This window comes from Heterocephalus glaber, unplaced genomic scaffold (assembly GCF_053883595.1).
Source record: "Heterocephalus glaber isolate CG9 unplaced genomic scaffold, H.glaber_assembly_v1.0 deba00001461, whole genome shotgun sequence".
In the NCBI taxonomy this organism is placed as follows: Eukaryota; Metazoa; Chordata; class Mammalia; order Rodentia; family Bathyergidae; genus Heterocephalus; species Heterocephalus glaber.
In genome coordinates, this window is record NW_028258308.1 from 44092209 (window position 1) to 44108116 (window position 15908).

Here is a 15908-nt window from a genome sequence, read left to right on the forward strand (position 1 = left end):
ACTTTACACAAAATGGTTCTGAATGTGAGAAACAAATACCTTTTTATAGGTTAGTCAAAACATTCTAAATCCTATTTGGCTAGTGAAGTAGTCCTTAACTCTTACAAAGCTAGCACTTGCTACTGAACTGTTATGTAAAAATTAAGGTTTTACTATAGGCTTGCTTAAAATAAAAGTGTATCTTTATGTTGTTTGAGTAGAAACTTTTTTCCCCTAAGGGAATGGAAGATGAAGGAAGAAGAAAATATTATTTGATAAAAATGGCCTCTTATTCTAGGCCTAAAAATTCAAATTAGGAAGAGATTTAAACTGAAAAGAACTAAGAAGTAATGACTTTGTTTATTTCACATCTATCTATTATCACCATGGGACCAGAAGTCCTTTTAAAACTTCCCCTCTTGAGTATTCCCAGCAGTTCATGTTCCTGAGAGAATATAGGTTGTTAAACGTTACTAGGCATCTTCTAAACAGCTGGTAAGTTTCTGAATGTTCTTTCCATTTCCTTTTCTAAAAAGCTAAATGACACTTGTACTACCTCCTACTGAGAAACAGCAAAAACCACTCCAGACTTCCAGGTGAATTCAAACATTTTAAGCTGACATACTTACTTTAGAAAAGTAGCCAACAAGGTGGCAGCCCTTGACATCATTCTGTGTTAGTACATAAAAAAGAAATGGTTCCACGTCATAATAGAGTGTTTTGTGGTCAAGAAACAACTTTGCCAAGAGACACAGGTTTTGACAATAAATGGTACTCACGTTCCCATCAACCTAAAGGGGGTACAAAAAAACAGGAAGAAGTGGTCAGTAAAATATTCCTTAGTTCTAGAACAATACCCATCAGTTACAAGCAACTCTAGGTATCTGCAGCCTAGCCCAAGAGACGATGTCAGTGATCAGAACACACTAGAACCTGGAAGCTCTGCTTTAAAATGACAGCTATCATGGAACCTGCTATTTTAAGATAATCAAATATATAAGATACTATACATCAACAAAGCAAGAATAGCTAAATAAGGAGAAGGTGATCTAATTTTAAAACTGTATTTTGCTTTTATAAAAAAGATTGTAGGAATACTTCTGAAAGCAAGCTTCATTTTCAAAAGTACTTAATTTTCAATAAAAGATTTAAAAAATATAACCTTTACTAAAATACATTCATTAGGTAAAACATAAGTGATGTCTTATCTCTAGCAGCAGCTTGAAGCAACACGGTCTGACTACCACAATCAGGTATACTCCAAATAAGCCTATACAAGGGAGTACTAACTATTGCCTTTCAGAGACACCACACAGGTTCTTATGAATCTGGCAAACGTACTGCTGATCTTGACATTCCTGTGTTCTTGAGTTGCTAGAGTTCACTCTTTTATAAAATGCTGGATACCCACATTAGTTCTCAAGACAGGCTAACTGAACTCAACAATCTAAATGTACAATACTTCATAAAACTTCTTTTAAAATACAAACAAATGTATGATCAAGAAGCAACTTGCTTTTAAATGCTCTGAAACAGTACTGTATACCACACCTGAAATCTCCCTACTCTCAAGGTGAAGAGCTCCTCTACTGATCACCTAAAATAAAGTCTTAGTCAAGCAAGAAAGAGAGATTGAGCAGATCCAGACAATCTGAAACTGTATCACTGTATTAATTAACAAGACTGAGCATATAGGAAATACTCAATATTTGGCATGGAAACTTCAGAACTGAAGATCAAAAAATCAGACATTACTATTAATAGCAATACAGAACCACAGACATAAGTCATATCAACATGATACTAAGGTTTACTAATATTATGGAATACATCTCTATTCCTTTTAAGTAAGTCACAGAAATCCTTTCATTTAAATGCCATACTTCAAAGAGTCTAAAAGACACACTTTTAACATATGTAAAATTGGTTAGCATTTTATCAAATGAAGTCTTAGATATTATAATTAGCAGTATTTTTCCCCTTTGGTGGTACATAAAAAATAGTAAGATATATAATAATTTATGTCTTAGATTCAATTAAATGCAGAGTAATCTATTCTAAAGCCAAGCTGGTGAACTGGGTACCATTTGGGCTGGCCTGAATCAGCGTCTTATGTAACTAAAAGTAAAACATTTCCCAAAAAATTATGTTGCACAGCTACACACAGCACAGTTGGTACTGTTGTTGAAATGAATAGGAAGACACATACTAAACATTCACCTTACCTCAAAGACAGAAATATTATTCTTTCGGTAAATCTCATTGGCAGGAGGATGGAACCAACCACATTTCTTCATGTGTTGCTGTAGAATAGTTCTACTTTTCATATATTTTAGACAAAACTCACAAAGATACAATTTAGGCAGCCTGTAAATAATAATTTTTAAAAAGGGCTTTATATTTTATAGATCTTCAAATGTTTACAATTCTTTCTTTTCCGTCTGTCTTTCATTACCCAAGTTATAAAGGTAGGGACTATATTAGTGTGTCCATTAATCAATGAATGAAAGAAAAAAAAATTAACTTAGCAGTCACCAATTAATCAACAATAGGGGGAAAGGATGAGAGAAATCAAGACAACCAGTTCAGTTTACTTTCTGTTAGGCTAATTTTAAATTGAAATTACTTGATTGACAGATATGAAAATCTCACATTCTTACCCCCTTGATAATCTGTAAAAGGCAGAATCAAGTTTACCTTCCTAACACAAATAAGTTGATGATTTTGCTGAGCTATAGATTCTTTCTTGTTTATTTCATCATTCATCCATTAATTTGGAGAAATAAATATCTCTTGAATACTTAACATATGTCAGACCCCTCACTAGGTGTATCAGGTGTATATACAGTGCTCAGAAAAATGGACATGTACTGTATATTTTCAAAACAGACTACTATTGAGTAAACAGTCTATTATTCAACAAGTGAAATATAGGCTCAAATTATTCTTTCAGATGTTCTCATTGTTAATGTATATTTATTCAATTGTCTGTTTCAGTAATAGTTTAACAGAACTTCATCTTTATACAGTAATATCCCTTTTATGAGGAGCTTGGCAATAAAATTAAGTGATTAGATCAGTTCATAAGATAATGGAAGGAACATAACCTAAATTAAAAATTAGTGGCTTTCACATATATTTTAGTCTGAATTCTTTTTTATTTTATTTTATTTTTTTTGGTACCATGGATCGAACTTAGGACCTCGTGCTTGCAAGGCAGGTGCAGCGCCACTGAGCTAAATCCCCGGCCCTTAGTCTGAATTCTTAATACAGCAAGGCTCTTCTGTTATAAGAAAGCCAGCTTTTCTGTATCTTGACTTGTATCCAGAACTGGTACTGTCTTGATAATCTGAGATCTGATACCATCATTCAAACTATATGTTTACTGGATGGTAAAATGACATATGTAATTCAAACAAAGTACTGTGTCTTGTCTCATATAAGTACTGAGATGGAAGAAAATTTCAGAAACTTTATTAATTTAGTTGCTATCAGTTTAGACAGTGATAATCTTTTTTTTTTTAGACAGGTCTCACTATGTACTTAACACTGGCCTTGAACTCACTATGTAGCCCAGGCTTGCTTTGAACTCGCTGTGATCCTCCTAGACAGTAATAATTAAAAAATTACCCTAGAATTAAAAATACTTGCTAAATAAATTAATATACACAAAAATATTTAATTTATTAAAGTGTGAACACAACTACATTTTCAAGTTCCCATTCTGAAGACAGCTTTTGAAGCACTATTTCAATTTATCTGCAAACACCTAACATTCTACTAAAGCCTTTCCCAAGGTATTTATGGAACATCAGTCCTGTTATGTCTAGTTTTCCAAAATCTCTAGTATTAGCTATACCAGAATAACCTAAGAGCATATCATTACTACAAAAACCATTCCAAAATAAAGTATTGAGTGAAACAAGTGACTGACATAAAAACAAGAAGCAGGAGCCAAGAGCATGGAAAAGAAATGTATCCTAGACAATTTTACTTATATCCTTTGTATACTGCCTCAAACCCCACCATTGAGAGGAGGAATGACAGTAAGATAAATAGCTTTTTCCTTCTTTAACACCAAGCCTATAAATCCTAAAATTTCCATTTTACAATCCTAAAATTATACATTCTGTCATCTAATGTGGGAATTAATTGTATTAAGTCTTAAAGTGCCTTATAACTGCCACCTGTCTTCCTGAATAAATGGAATTTGAGTAATTTCTTCTTAAAAGGAAAGTAAAAGAATGGCATCCTCCTACTTAACTTTCTACCACTTACTTTTATTTACTTGTGCTAAGTTCTCAATAAGCAATTTTAAACTGTCACAATATGAAGACACATGAGTAGCACTACTTGAGCAAAGATTCACTTTGAGGGCTAAATGCTATAACTATAAATTTCCGGGACAGGGATATAGCTCAGAGGCACAAGTGCCTGGCTGGCAAGTGTGAAGTCCTGAGTTTGATCCCCAGGACAAAAAAAAAAAGCATAAATTTCCTAAAATGTGAGTCTGAGAAACCTAAACATAATCCTGTGCTTTTTAAGCTATTCAGAAGGAAAAATAACAGGTAAAACTACTGACAGATCACTTAAGCTTTCCAAGTTAAAAATAAAGGCTAACTTTTCATGTTGTTAATGATAAATATAATTTTGTCAATTAAAATAATAAATATTCAATAAACACTTCTGTTTAGAAACATTTTTTTAAAAAAGAAAGCACAATAATTTATTGTGTATGGTCTGTGAGAAAAGGCCAAAATTTTTTTAAAGTTCTAGCAATAACTAAGTTGCTCAAGAAAATATTACAAGTGAAATCTCTGAGAAACTTACTGCCAAGTCGTATCTAGTAAATTATGAGTCTATGCCATTGTCTTAGAACATTTTACTAACAATAAAAAAATCTTTAGTGAACCAACCTTATTGTATGAAAAATAAAAAAGTAAAAATAAGCATTATGATCAACTTTATCCCAATCTATTTCTTGCTGTAAACATTTTAAAATTCACTGACTTTATTAGAACCAAGCCCACTAGGATGACACTGTTACTCCAAAAAAAATAACCTGGAAAAATGTTTCTTTTAGTAAAGTAAAAATAGCTGCAGTTCTCTCACTGAAAAAAAATATAGAAAGAACATTACATGAAGGGAAATGTAGTTATGGAGATTAAACTCCCAGCCCTAAAGGATTCTCCTTGGGGCTGCTTTTGTGATCTTCCTGATGCATCTAGGTCTTGAGTTCACTTCATTAGCTGCATCATGGGGTACAGCCTCCATACTTGAAGTTTGTTCTCAAGTCTGCCAATATGCTGACATTCCAGTTTGTGAAATCAGGCATAGAGTACAGCTATGTGTAATTTCCTTACTTCTAGAATGACGCAAATATTTTCCCTAAGAGTTCCTACCATACCTCTGACTTTTAAACATGACCCAAGATAGTAGCAATTTGTGTGGCCGTTACAATGGGTCAAATTGTAGTAAATTTGATATAAAAATTCCATCAAATATTACTTAAAGACCAAGGCACAGACCAAGTCAGCTCAATCTAGAACCACATGCTGTAAGGAACAGCACAAGCACAGTGGTTAAATGCTATGGCTGTGTGTTCTGGGGAAGTGGGCGTAAATCTTAGTTCTGCCATTCACAAACTATTGTGTCTTGAACACACATTTGCTGGCTCGGGTCTGTAAAATAAAGATAGATATATCTACCTCACAAAATTATTTCTAAGATGCTTGGAGCCAAGTACCAAGTTCAGTGAGTGATAATTATAGCTGCTATTATTTATGATTTTTAAAAATTCTCCTTTTGTCTATTTTAGTTCATTATCTAGTAGCCAAAAGCCATTAGGGATTCTATTTTGTTTCTTCTTCAGTAATTGGGATGTCAAACCTGATTCTAGTAACAACATCATAAGCTACAAAACAGATCAAGTCAAGAAGAGAACAAAAGGGCCGGGGATTTAGCTCAGTGGTTTTGCCGCCTGCTGCGCAAGCGCAAGGACCCGAGTTCGATCCCTGGTACCAAAATAAATAAATAAATAAAGCTCACTTAAACCTGTTGAATGAATTCTTCAGTGTATTTCTTCCTGATCCTAAGAGGTTATCTCAACTCCAGAGGAATGAGTTACCTTGAATGTCAGAGTTCTGCAGGTAGTTGAAGGATTTCTTGACTTATTTTACCCATCCATCCTTCTTAACAAACTCAGATTAATTGTTGTTATTCTGTGATATAGAGTACTGCCTTAAAGGTGACACCACATTTATCGCTTAGTTTAGGACTAACTGACCAATTGTAAATGTTCTCAAAATTGTTTTGTGAGCCTGTGTGTCAGTTTTCTGGAGCTTTGTTTTTGCCTCTTCTTTTGGTAGTTGTGATGTCTTCACTGAGGTCAGGGTCTATAATAGCATTCTTGCTCCTACTTTTTTACTTCTGCTACATACTTGGAAAGTATATCTGAAAGTTATTACATTATAGGGAAAGAAAAGATGCTGACTTTTTTTGTTGTTGTTTTTTGGGTACTGCAGATCGAACTCAGGACCCTCCGCTTGCAAGGCAAGCGCGGTTCCACTGAGCTAAATCCCCAGGCCAAGATGCTGACTTCCAGTAGAAGGTCCTTTTAAAAACTACACTGGCACTGGGCATGGTTGTGCATGTCTGTAATCTGAGCACTTGGTAGTCTAAGTCAGGAAGATTGCCATCAGTCTGAGGCCAGCCTGGACTGCACAGTGAGTTCAAGGCCAGACTGAACTACACAGAGAATCCTCTCTCACACACACACAAAACAAAACAAAAACCTACAAAACAAAACTACACTGGCATATTCTCAGCTTCTTGGAAATAACTAAATAAATGTAACAATTAATTTTACTAATATTTCAGACAGGCAATATTATTAGACAGGTAAAAAGTTATGCAAATATTTTGAACACACATTTAATGCACAGAGAATCATACTTTATTATTCCTTACAACACTTGCTAAAATAGGAAATGGGCATAAGTAGCTCACAGATTAGAAAGCATTAATATGACTGCTATTCAAATGATAAACTAGTGTTTAACTTGTTTATTATCTTACATGATCTCTTTTAATTTCAACACTAAAAGAAATACAACTAATATTATTGAGCACTTACCATTTTCTGATTTACATGTTTTAACTCATTTAATGCTCATAATAGCCCTATGAGGCAAGTACTATTAGTATCCCCACTTTACAGATGAGGAAATGGAGGTACAGAGTAGCAGAGTAGCTTTGAAGGTTACACTGCTTATAAACGTCAGAGCCAAGTCACAAAACCAGTTTGGCTCCACTATACAAGCAGCCTCATCACAAAAAGTTGGATGAAACATGATCAGTTTTTATAGCTGGAAACCCAAGCTATTTATATATAAAACTATAGTATCCTATTTGTCCAATAATTCCTATATACACTGTCCACTAAATTTGTTAAATTTAGATCAAAGGCTATGGAGGTGAAACTTTGTATTTATTGTAGCTATTTATGAGCCTTAAAAAATCTTTAGTGTAAAGAGTAAAAGCAAATTTCTCTTAAAGAGAACACATTCCTCTTTTGCCCTGACCATGTGTAAGGTTTTTGGTTTCTAATTTTAAAATAATTTTAGGGCTGGGAATTTAGCTCAGTGGTTCTGCCACCTGCCTTGCAAGCACAAGATCCTGAGTTTGATCCCCGGTACTGAAAAAAAAAAAACTTGGATAAAAGACTTTTAGACAGGTTCACAGAAAAAAAACATAAAGCCTGCTTGGACTAACTGGCTGCCACAGCATGCTACTGTGGATATTTAAAAGAGCCTGAGCCTGGTTTCCTCAAATGTAAAAAGACGAACTGGATTAAAACATCTTCAGACCCCTCCTGGTTCTAGAGCCCTATAAAACTAAAAACAAAGTAAAGGATCTGCAAAACATTACCTTGAGGGGCCAGGGATTTAGCTCAGTGGTTCTGCCACCTGGCTCGCACGTGCAAGGTCCTGAGTTTGATCCTCGGTACCAAAAAAAAAACAAAAACAAAAAACCAACATAAAAACAAACCATACCTTGAATATTCTTGAGGATATGGAGAGGAGTACCAGGTGTGAATTTCATACTTTCCAAACTCAATGATAGAAGGACAACGAACTTGTGGATCAGGGGGACCAGTCACTCCAACTTTCTGTGCAGTCAAGAAATACATTACAAAAGTTAGCTAAGTTAGATACACTCACATAACAACAAGAAAAGAGAGGAAAGAGAGGAATCTAAATAAATGTCTTCTCAGGATTCCATGGGCAGAAAGGGGTGAGGAAAAAGATAAAAAGTTTTCAAATAAGCTGCATTATTCTTTAAATAGAGCATCCAAATAAAGAATAAAAATGCCAAAATATCTCTTAGAACCCAACGCAGTTGGTATCATTGCATTTTTTATGTTTAACAAAACTGTGAATGCTTTCCTTAACTAAACTTCTTCCCTTAATGACTTATTAAAAAGAAACTGCTGGCATTAAGGATATGAGATAAAGAAGGGAGGCTGTCACTTATTTGCCTCCGCTTATAACAATGGAAACACCTTACTCAATTGGTAAGCACATATAAAAAAGAATGATTTTTTGATTAGGGCCAGTAAGTATGTAAGAATACAAAAAAACAATATAACCAAGTATCAACAGAGTCTCTAGTTCACGCTGTACTAAAATTCCCTTTATTAGTAACTCTGTAAAGATCTGACAAAAGAAAGGAATAGCCTGTACATTACAAAGTCATCTGTGTCTTTCTGTCTGTCTTAGAACCAAATGCAGCTAATGTCAAAAGAGAGGAAATTTATAGTGTACAGGCCATTCCTTTTCTTTACCTTCTGTTTACAATGAAAAGAGTATATGCCTCCCTCATTCCTGCAATTATCTGAACAATAACGCAAATGACCTTTAAAGACTTTATGACTTGACTTCTACTAGTAATTTAAATATAGGCTATTGCTAAAGATAACAAAGTTCAGGTTTTAAAACCTTAAATTCAAGAGCAATTTGATTTGCTCCGCACCTAAACTAACAGATTCATCATGTATGTGTTTACCACAGATACTTTGTATTTACTTAAGAAAAAGGGAAAGCTAGAATTTAGCCTATCAAGTAGTACAAGTATTAATATCTCTTCATCAATAGAACAATCAAAATTATCCTTCAGCATTATGCTTTAAAGATCACTGAGATTATGATGTGTTTCTTGGAGTACACAGACACACATACATATAACAAAACTGAAAAAAATCCTTATTCATTGGTTTGACATAAATTCACTTATAAGAAAGAAGCCTTTTGTCACCACAACTCATTTGAGAACGCTCCCTGGTCTCTCTAACCATTCCCTTCTATAAAAGGCCAAGGGATTAATTTCAGGTTTCATGCTGGAAGATAGCCAAGTGAAACCTTGAGCTCTTCCTCAGATACCTCAAAACAAAAGACAACCATCTTCTTTTAGTTGGATAAACTGCACTGTAAACACCAGCAAGGAGTGGGACTCCTCCAAAGATAAAAATAATATAGTAGTACACAAAATGAAGTTAAAATAAAATTTCTTTCATTTCTCAAAAACCAAACTGAGTATCATAAAAAGGTTTTTAAAAGTCTGGTTTTTAAACGATATTCCAGAATCAAGTAAGATTATTTCATCTATCTTCATGGCTCACAATAATAGCAGCAGCACAGGAAAACACCAGAAACCAAACCTAACTTCCTGAGCCACAGATCATATCACATCAGAGACAAGGAAGCTGAAAATATGCACCTGCCGTGACACCACCGCCTGATGTCCGAGTGCTCTCCCATCAGCTGCCCAGCGCTCCTCCAGGCGGATGCCCGATGTGAAAGTGGATATCCAGTTCCAGTATAATTGTTTGCACATCACTGCAACTAGGAGAGTCTGGACACAGCTAGACTCGTGACTGATTCCCCTCTGCCCACACCTATCATGGCCTTTGCGCTGTGAAACACTTGGGCACATGTGCTCATGTGCACCCTCTACCACTCCCAACTCCCTAGTGGTGCAAGCCTCTAGAGTCAAGTACTCCCTGTTCACAAGGCCAAAGTCACTGCTGCATCTAACTCCCCATTAACAAAGTGCCTGCCAACATCAAACGGTTACATCTAAATTACTCTGAGGACACCTTTGTGAGGTCATTTTAAACTTTCAGCCAAAATACTCTTCCATTAAATGTGCAACTTTGCAAAGTGGTAGGTATCTAATGTAATCAAGCATATAAAATACATATTTTTAAAACTTTTGTGGGCTGGGGATTTAGCTCAGTGGCACCACACCTGACTTACAAGTGCAAGGTCCTGAGGTTCAATTCCCAGTACCCCCCCAAAAAAAAACTTTTAAAAAGGATTCTGCCATTCCATGACGACCTCCTCAACTGAATATGCCAAAATCTTGAAAAGATGATACACATTCCAGGTCAGAATTGACATTTTAATCTAAGATAACTATGGGAGGCATTAAATACAGTAGCAATTGGGCTATAACAAAAGAAAATTTAAATACGCCTATTTCTAGAAAATGAAACCTTTATTACTAGCACTTTATAAAAAAATACTACTATTCATCTTCAAACACTCAAATTCCATTAAATGACCCTAATTCCAATTTCTAATATATAGAAGCCACTCCTATAGTATTCAACATTGGATCTGGTACAATTAACAGAACTACAATTCATGTAGATACTGCCCTGTCCTCCTTGCTACCTTCTCCTGTCACTTGACAGCTTCCCTTGGACCTTTCTGTCTTCCATTCCTCCTTATCAATATGTGATGGAAATAAGGGGAAAAGAGACGATTTTTGGTATTTGAACATTTTTCCCATAAAGTCTACAGTAAGTAATTCTTGTCATTCAGGATTAAAAGTTACATGATGAAAGAAGTGTAGAACAATCAGTTCACAGACTCCAAAATGGTGGAGAGCATGAACTTAAGGAATAGAGAGTCAGCATTCATGGAACATATTTGTGCCAGATTCTGAACCTTTTCCCGCTGTTGTCTCATTTAATCCCCACAATCCATCCCTCAAAGTAAGGAAAAATATGCCTGCCTTTCAGATGAAAAAATAACACGCAGAGAGGTTAAAAGGTAGGAACAGCTATCATGAAGCATAAATACAAAAAAGAAAAAACTGGGTAGATGTGAGACACAAGTATAGGTGGCCTCAACTAATAAATATTTTGAATTCCAAAATTTTGTATGTTTTTTCCAAAATCAGAACTTTAAGTTAAAAATAAAAAAGAAGCAGCAGCTATCAGTCTACCACCTCTTATTCAAAAACCCTTAGGATATCCTAAAAATCTGAGTTTTTATGATTTTAGAAAAGTGTTACATTATATACAGATATATTAAATGACAAGTCTCCCATTAGGATTTGGGGCAACATACCATAATCAGACAAATTAATATTTCTTTAACAAAATATAGTAAGTCCCAACTTATGAACATTTGAATTGGGACCCTTCATATAAGAATGGACTTCACCTTATGAACATTCATAGATGTGAGCAAATCATAGAAGTAGTTCACGTGTCTATCTTACCACTTTAAGACAACTGTAAATGTAAAAATAGTTTATTTACAGTATTTTTGTGTGGTTTTTTCAATGCTTTACTTTGTATATTTGTGTTAAAGGTGTATAAGACTCATTTTGTCAGACTTAAGAACAAACTCAACTTATGAACGTCCTCTCCCAGGACAGAACTCGTTTGTAAGCCAAGGAAATGAAAAATTCACATTAACTAGAATACTAACTAGAATATAAACAGACTCACATTAGTTCAGATCATGTTTTGCCAACAACAGAGTTTAGGTAAAGTGAGATTTACTGTACAATGAATTGTAAAATTTTCATTTCATTCTCTAAAAATATAAGGATAGATTATAAGTACATGAAAATATGCTCAACATCATTAATCATTAGAGAAATCCAAATCAAACCACAATAATACAGCCTTATACTCATTGGTATGGTTATTATTTCAAAAAATGAAATATCACAAAATAACAAATGCGGATGTGGGTGTGAAGAAGTTAGAACCCTGTCTCACAGCAAGTAAAATGATGCAGCTGCTGTGGAAAACAGAATGGCAGTTCCTCAAAAGATTAAAAAGAAGGGCCGGGGTTTTAGCTCAGTGGTTCTGCTGCCTGCCTCTCAAGCACAAGGTCCTGAGTTCGATCCCCGGTACCAAAAAAAAAAAAAAAAAATTAAAAAGAATGCTCAAAGGGCCAGGGATTTAGCTCAGTGGTTTTGCCGCCTGCTGCGCAAGCGCAAGGACCCGAGTTCGATCCCCAGTACCAAAAAAACCCCAGAAAGAATGCTCAAACAGGTATTTGTACACGAATGTTCCTAGTAGTACTATTCACAATAGTGAATAAAAGATGGAAACAACCCAAGTGTCCATTAACAGATAAACGGATAAACAAAATGTGGTGTATAATAATACAATGGAATATTTCTCAGCCTTAGCATATATGTCAAAATATGGACAAATCTTGAAGGCAATATACTAAGTGAAATAAGTTGGATATAAAAGGACAAACATTGTCCACTTATATAAGGTACTTGCGTAGTAAAATTAATACAGATAGAAAATAGAGGAGTTGCTGATGGCTACAGAATATCAGCTGTGCCAGATAAAGATGAAACGGACCTGGAAATAGATGGTGGCAAGCTGGGGATGTAGCTCAGCAATCCAGTGCCTACCTGGCAAGCATGAGGCCCTGAGTTTGATTCCTGGTAACAACAACAACAACAACAACAAAAAAACCCAGACAGTAGTAATAGGTGTACAACAATGTGAGTATATCTAATACTACTGAACTACACTCTTAAAAAGGGTTAAAAAGGTAAATTTTATGACGTATGTATTTTACCACAGTAATTTTTTTTTTTAGGTTTTCAATACTCCTTGGTTTTCAGTTGCAGATAAAGAATTGGGCCCTATCTAAAGAGTGATACCCAACTAAGCCATAAAAGCTCATGAGACTATGAACTACAGTACTTTCCAAGCCTTTTGTTCTATATTTAAACGTCTTGGTTAGTTCTTTTACCCTTAAATACTAATAAAACCTAGAATCCTGTCCTCAGCCCACTGATCTTTTCCCTTTGTAAGACCTATAATTCAGTGATCCTATCAGCCTTTCACTCTCATGCTATCTTTTCTCTCTACTCAGCTCTAAGGTCTTCCCTTAAGTCCCACCTTTGCATATACCCTTTATTATCTTTTCTGATTCAACAACAAAATTCAATCTTTACTAAATTCAATTCTCTACATAATGTAAGTTGTCACCCTCAAAGTTTCAACATGGTTGGAGAAAAACAGAATCATGCTAACTAGTCTCAATGTATAATTCATAATTACTAACCTCTAATAGGCCCTTAATGCTTTCCCGATACATTTACTTATTCTGAGACATAATTTCATACTTTCTCATGTCTCCTCATGATACATTCTGTACTTTCAGCCAAAGCTTTTGCTTGCTACTGGACTAAAAACCTGGAAGTGAGCTTTCACAACTTTCCTTGGCCACATGTGTATGCCTAAACCTCTATGCCCGTGTGCCTTTTTCTAATTCCACAGGTAAATCTGTCTGTGCTCCTGAGGTCAATGTCTCCACTTGTGCATTAGACTGCATCCTCTCTTACTCAAAGACATCACTCCAACAAGTCCCTCCTTCCTTTTGTGTCATTAGGTTTCCCTACTAGGTCATCTCACTGCAGAGAAACAGGTTATTCATTCCATATTTAAAAAGACAAGTGGGCTGGGGATTTAGCTCAGTGGTTATGCCACCTGCTGTGCAAGCGCAAGGACCGGAGTTCAATCCCCAGTAGCCCCCCCCAAAAAAAACCCTCAAAAAGACAAGTACACTCTTCTTTCCCTGCTCTCCTTCATTGCAAAACACCTCCAATGACTAGCTGTATTTTACAGTCACAACCAATTTCTCTTACTCTATTCTTTCCTGAGCCTAACCCCAACTAACTTTTCACTTGCCTTTCATGGAAACTTTCTCAAGATCACCTGTATGTCGCTATATCTGATGGTCAATGTTGAGACCTCTGTTTACTCAACCTATTTACAGGCTTGAACAGCTGGTCTTTCCTTCCTTCTGGAAACATTTTTTCCACTTCATACCTAAAAAAATCAATGGAATCCTTCAATATCAGAAAACACTAAAATTGGTATTGAAATATAACGTATTTTTTGGTGATAGTATATGTAAAAAAATATTTCAGTAAGGCTGTCATGCTCCAGGGGAATGAGATAAACAAAAATGCTTCTTTCTGCTGATAAATTTTTAAAGAAAAAACCATTTCCTGAATGTACTGCCCAAAACAATCTACAAATTCAATGAAATCCTTATCAAAATGCCAAAGATGTTCCTCACATACTATTCTTCAATAAATGGTGCTGGGAAAACTGGTGCACCATACACAGAAGAATGAAACTGGACCCTTATCTCTAACCATATATAAAAATTAACTCAAAAAAATACATCTAAGACTTAAATATAATACCCAAAACTGCTAGAAGACAAAGGAAACACTTTAAGATATTAGTATAAGCAAAAATATTTCTGGATAAAATTTTAAAAACAAAAGGAGATAAAAGCAAAAATAGAGAAGTATGATTATATTAAACTAAAAAGCTTCTGCACATGAAACAACCAACAAAATGAAGAGATAACCTACAGAATGAGACAAAATATCTGTAAATTATTCATTCAAGAAGGGAATAAAATCCAAAGCATATAAGGAACTCGAATAACCCAAAAGCAAAAAACCCAAAATTATAAAAAAGGGGGAAATGATCTGAACAGACATTCCTTAAGAGATACACAAATGGTCAAGTATATAAAAAGATGCTCAACATCACTGATCATCAAAGAAATGCAAATAAAAACCATGAGATACCATCTCTCCCCTAGTCTGAATAGCTATTACTAAAAAGACACATACACACACACACGAAGACAAAAATAACAAATGCTGGCACGGATACAGAACTCTCATACAATGTTGGTAGAATATATATTAGTACAAACATTATAGGAAACAGTATAAAAATTCTTTTCTAAAAACAGAACTACCATATGCTTCAGCAATCCCACATCAGACATACACAGCCAAAGGAAATCAGTATTCAAAGAGATATGTGCACTCCCATGTTTAATGCAGCACTGTCTGCAGTAGCCAAGATACAGATCAACCCAAGTATCCATCAGCGAATGATATTGAAAATGTGGTACATATACACAATGGAATATTACTTAGCCAAGAAAAAATAAAATAACTGTCATTTGTGGCAGTGTGAATGAGCCTGGGGGGCACTGTATTAAGTGAAGAAAGCCAAACACAGAAATATAAATACCATATTTTCTTACTCAGTTATGGAAGCTAAATAAATTGATCTCATAGAAGTAAAGAGTAAAATAGTGGCTACCAAAGGAAGGGAATGAGGAACAGGATAGAGGCTGGTTATTAGGTACACAAATACAGTTAGGAGAAGTAAGTTCTAGTGTTCCATAGCACTGTAGGGTGATTATAGTTAACAATTTATTGTATATTTCAAAACAGCTAGAAAGAGAGAGGATTCAAAATGGTCTCTCAACACAAAAAGTGATGTTTCAGGCGATGGACATACGAACTACTCTGGTTTGATCATTACAAACTGTATAATCCTGTATTGAAATATTACATTGTACCCCAAGTATATATATTGTGTCAACTGTACACCATGTATATTGGGGTATTACATGGTACCCCATGTATGTATATTGTGTCAATTAAAAAATATATTAAAATTTTAAAATCATTTCCTCCAAGCTCATAAGATCATAACTGAAATAAAATTCTAGAACAAAAACCTACACTGCTAGTATTTTATACTTTCATTTTTC

At 34.9% G+C, this 15908-nt stretch overlaps 1 protein-coding gene across 3 annotated transcripts in view; it reads right to left on the reverse strand.

Annotated features, from left to right (window-relative positions):
• The window catches only part of Kat6a (lysine acetyltransferase 6A), a 141465-nt gene that overhangs the window by 16909 nt on the left and 108648 nt on the right, over positions 1-15908 (reverse strand). For all 3 annotated transcript variants that reach the window (XM_004855290.4, XM_087217386.1, XM_004855289.4), the window contains 3 exons: positions 8034-8149; positions 2205-2346; positions 609-770 (listed from right to left, as the gene is read on the reverse strand). In XM_004855290.4, the coding sequence (XP_004855347.2) occupies positions 609-770; positions 2205-2346; positions 8034-8149 (420 nt within the window). The remainder of the gene's footprint in view (positions 1-608; positions 771-2204; positions 2347-8033; positions 8150-15908) is intronic.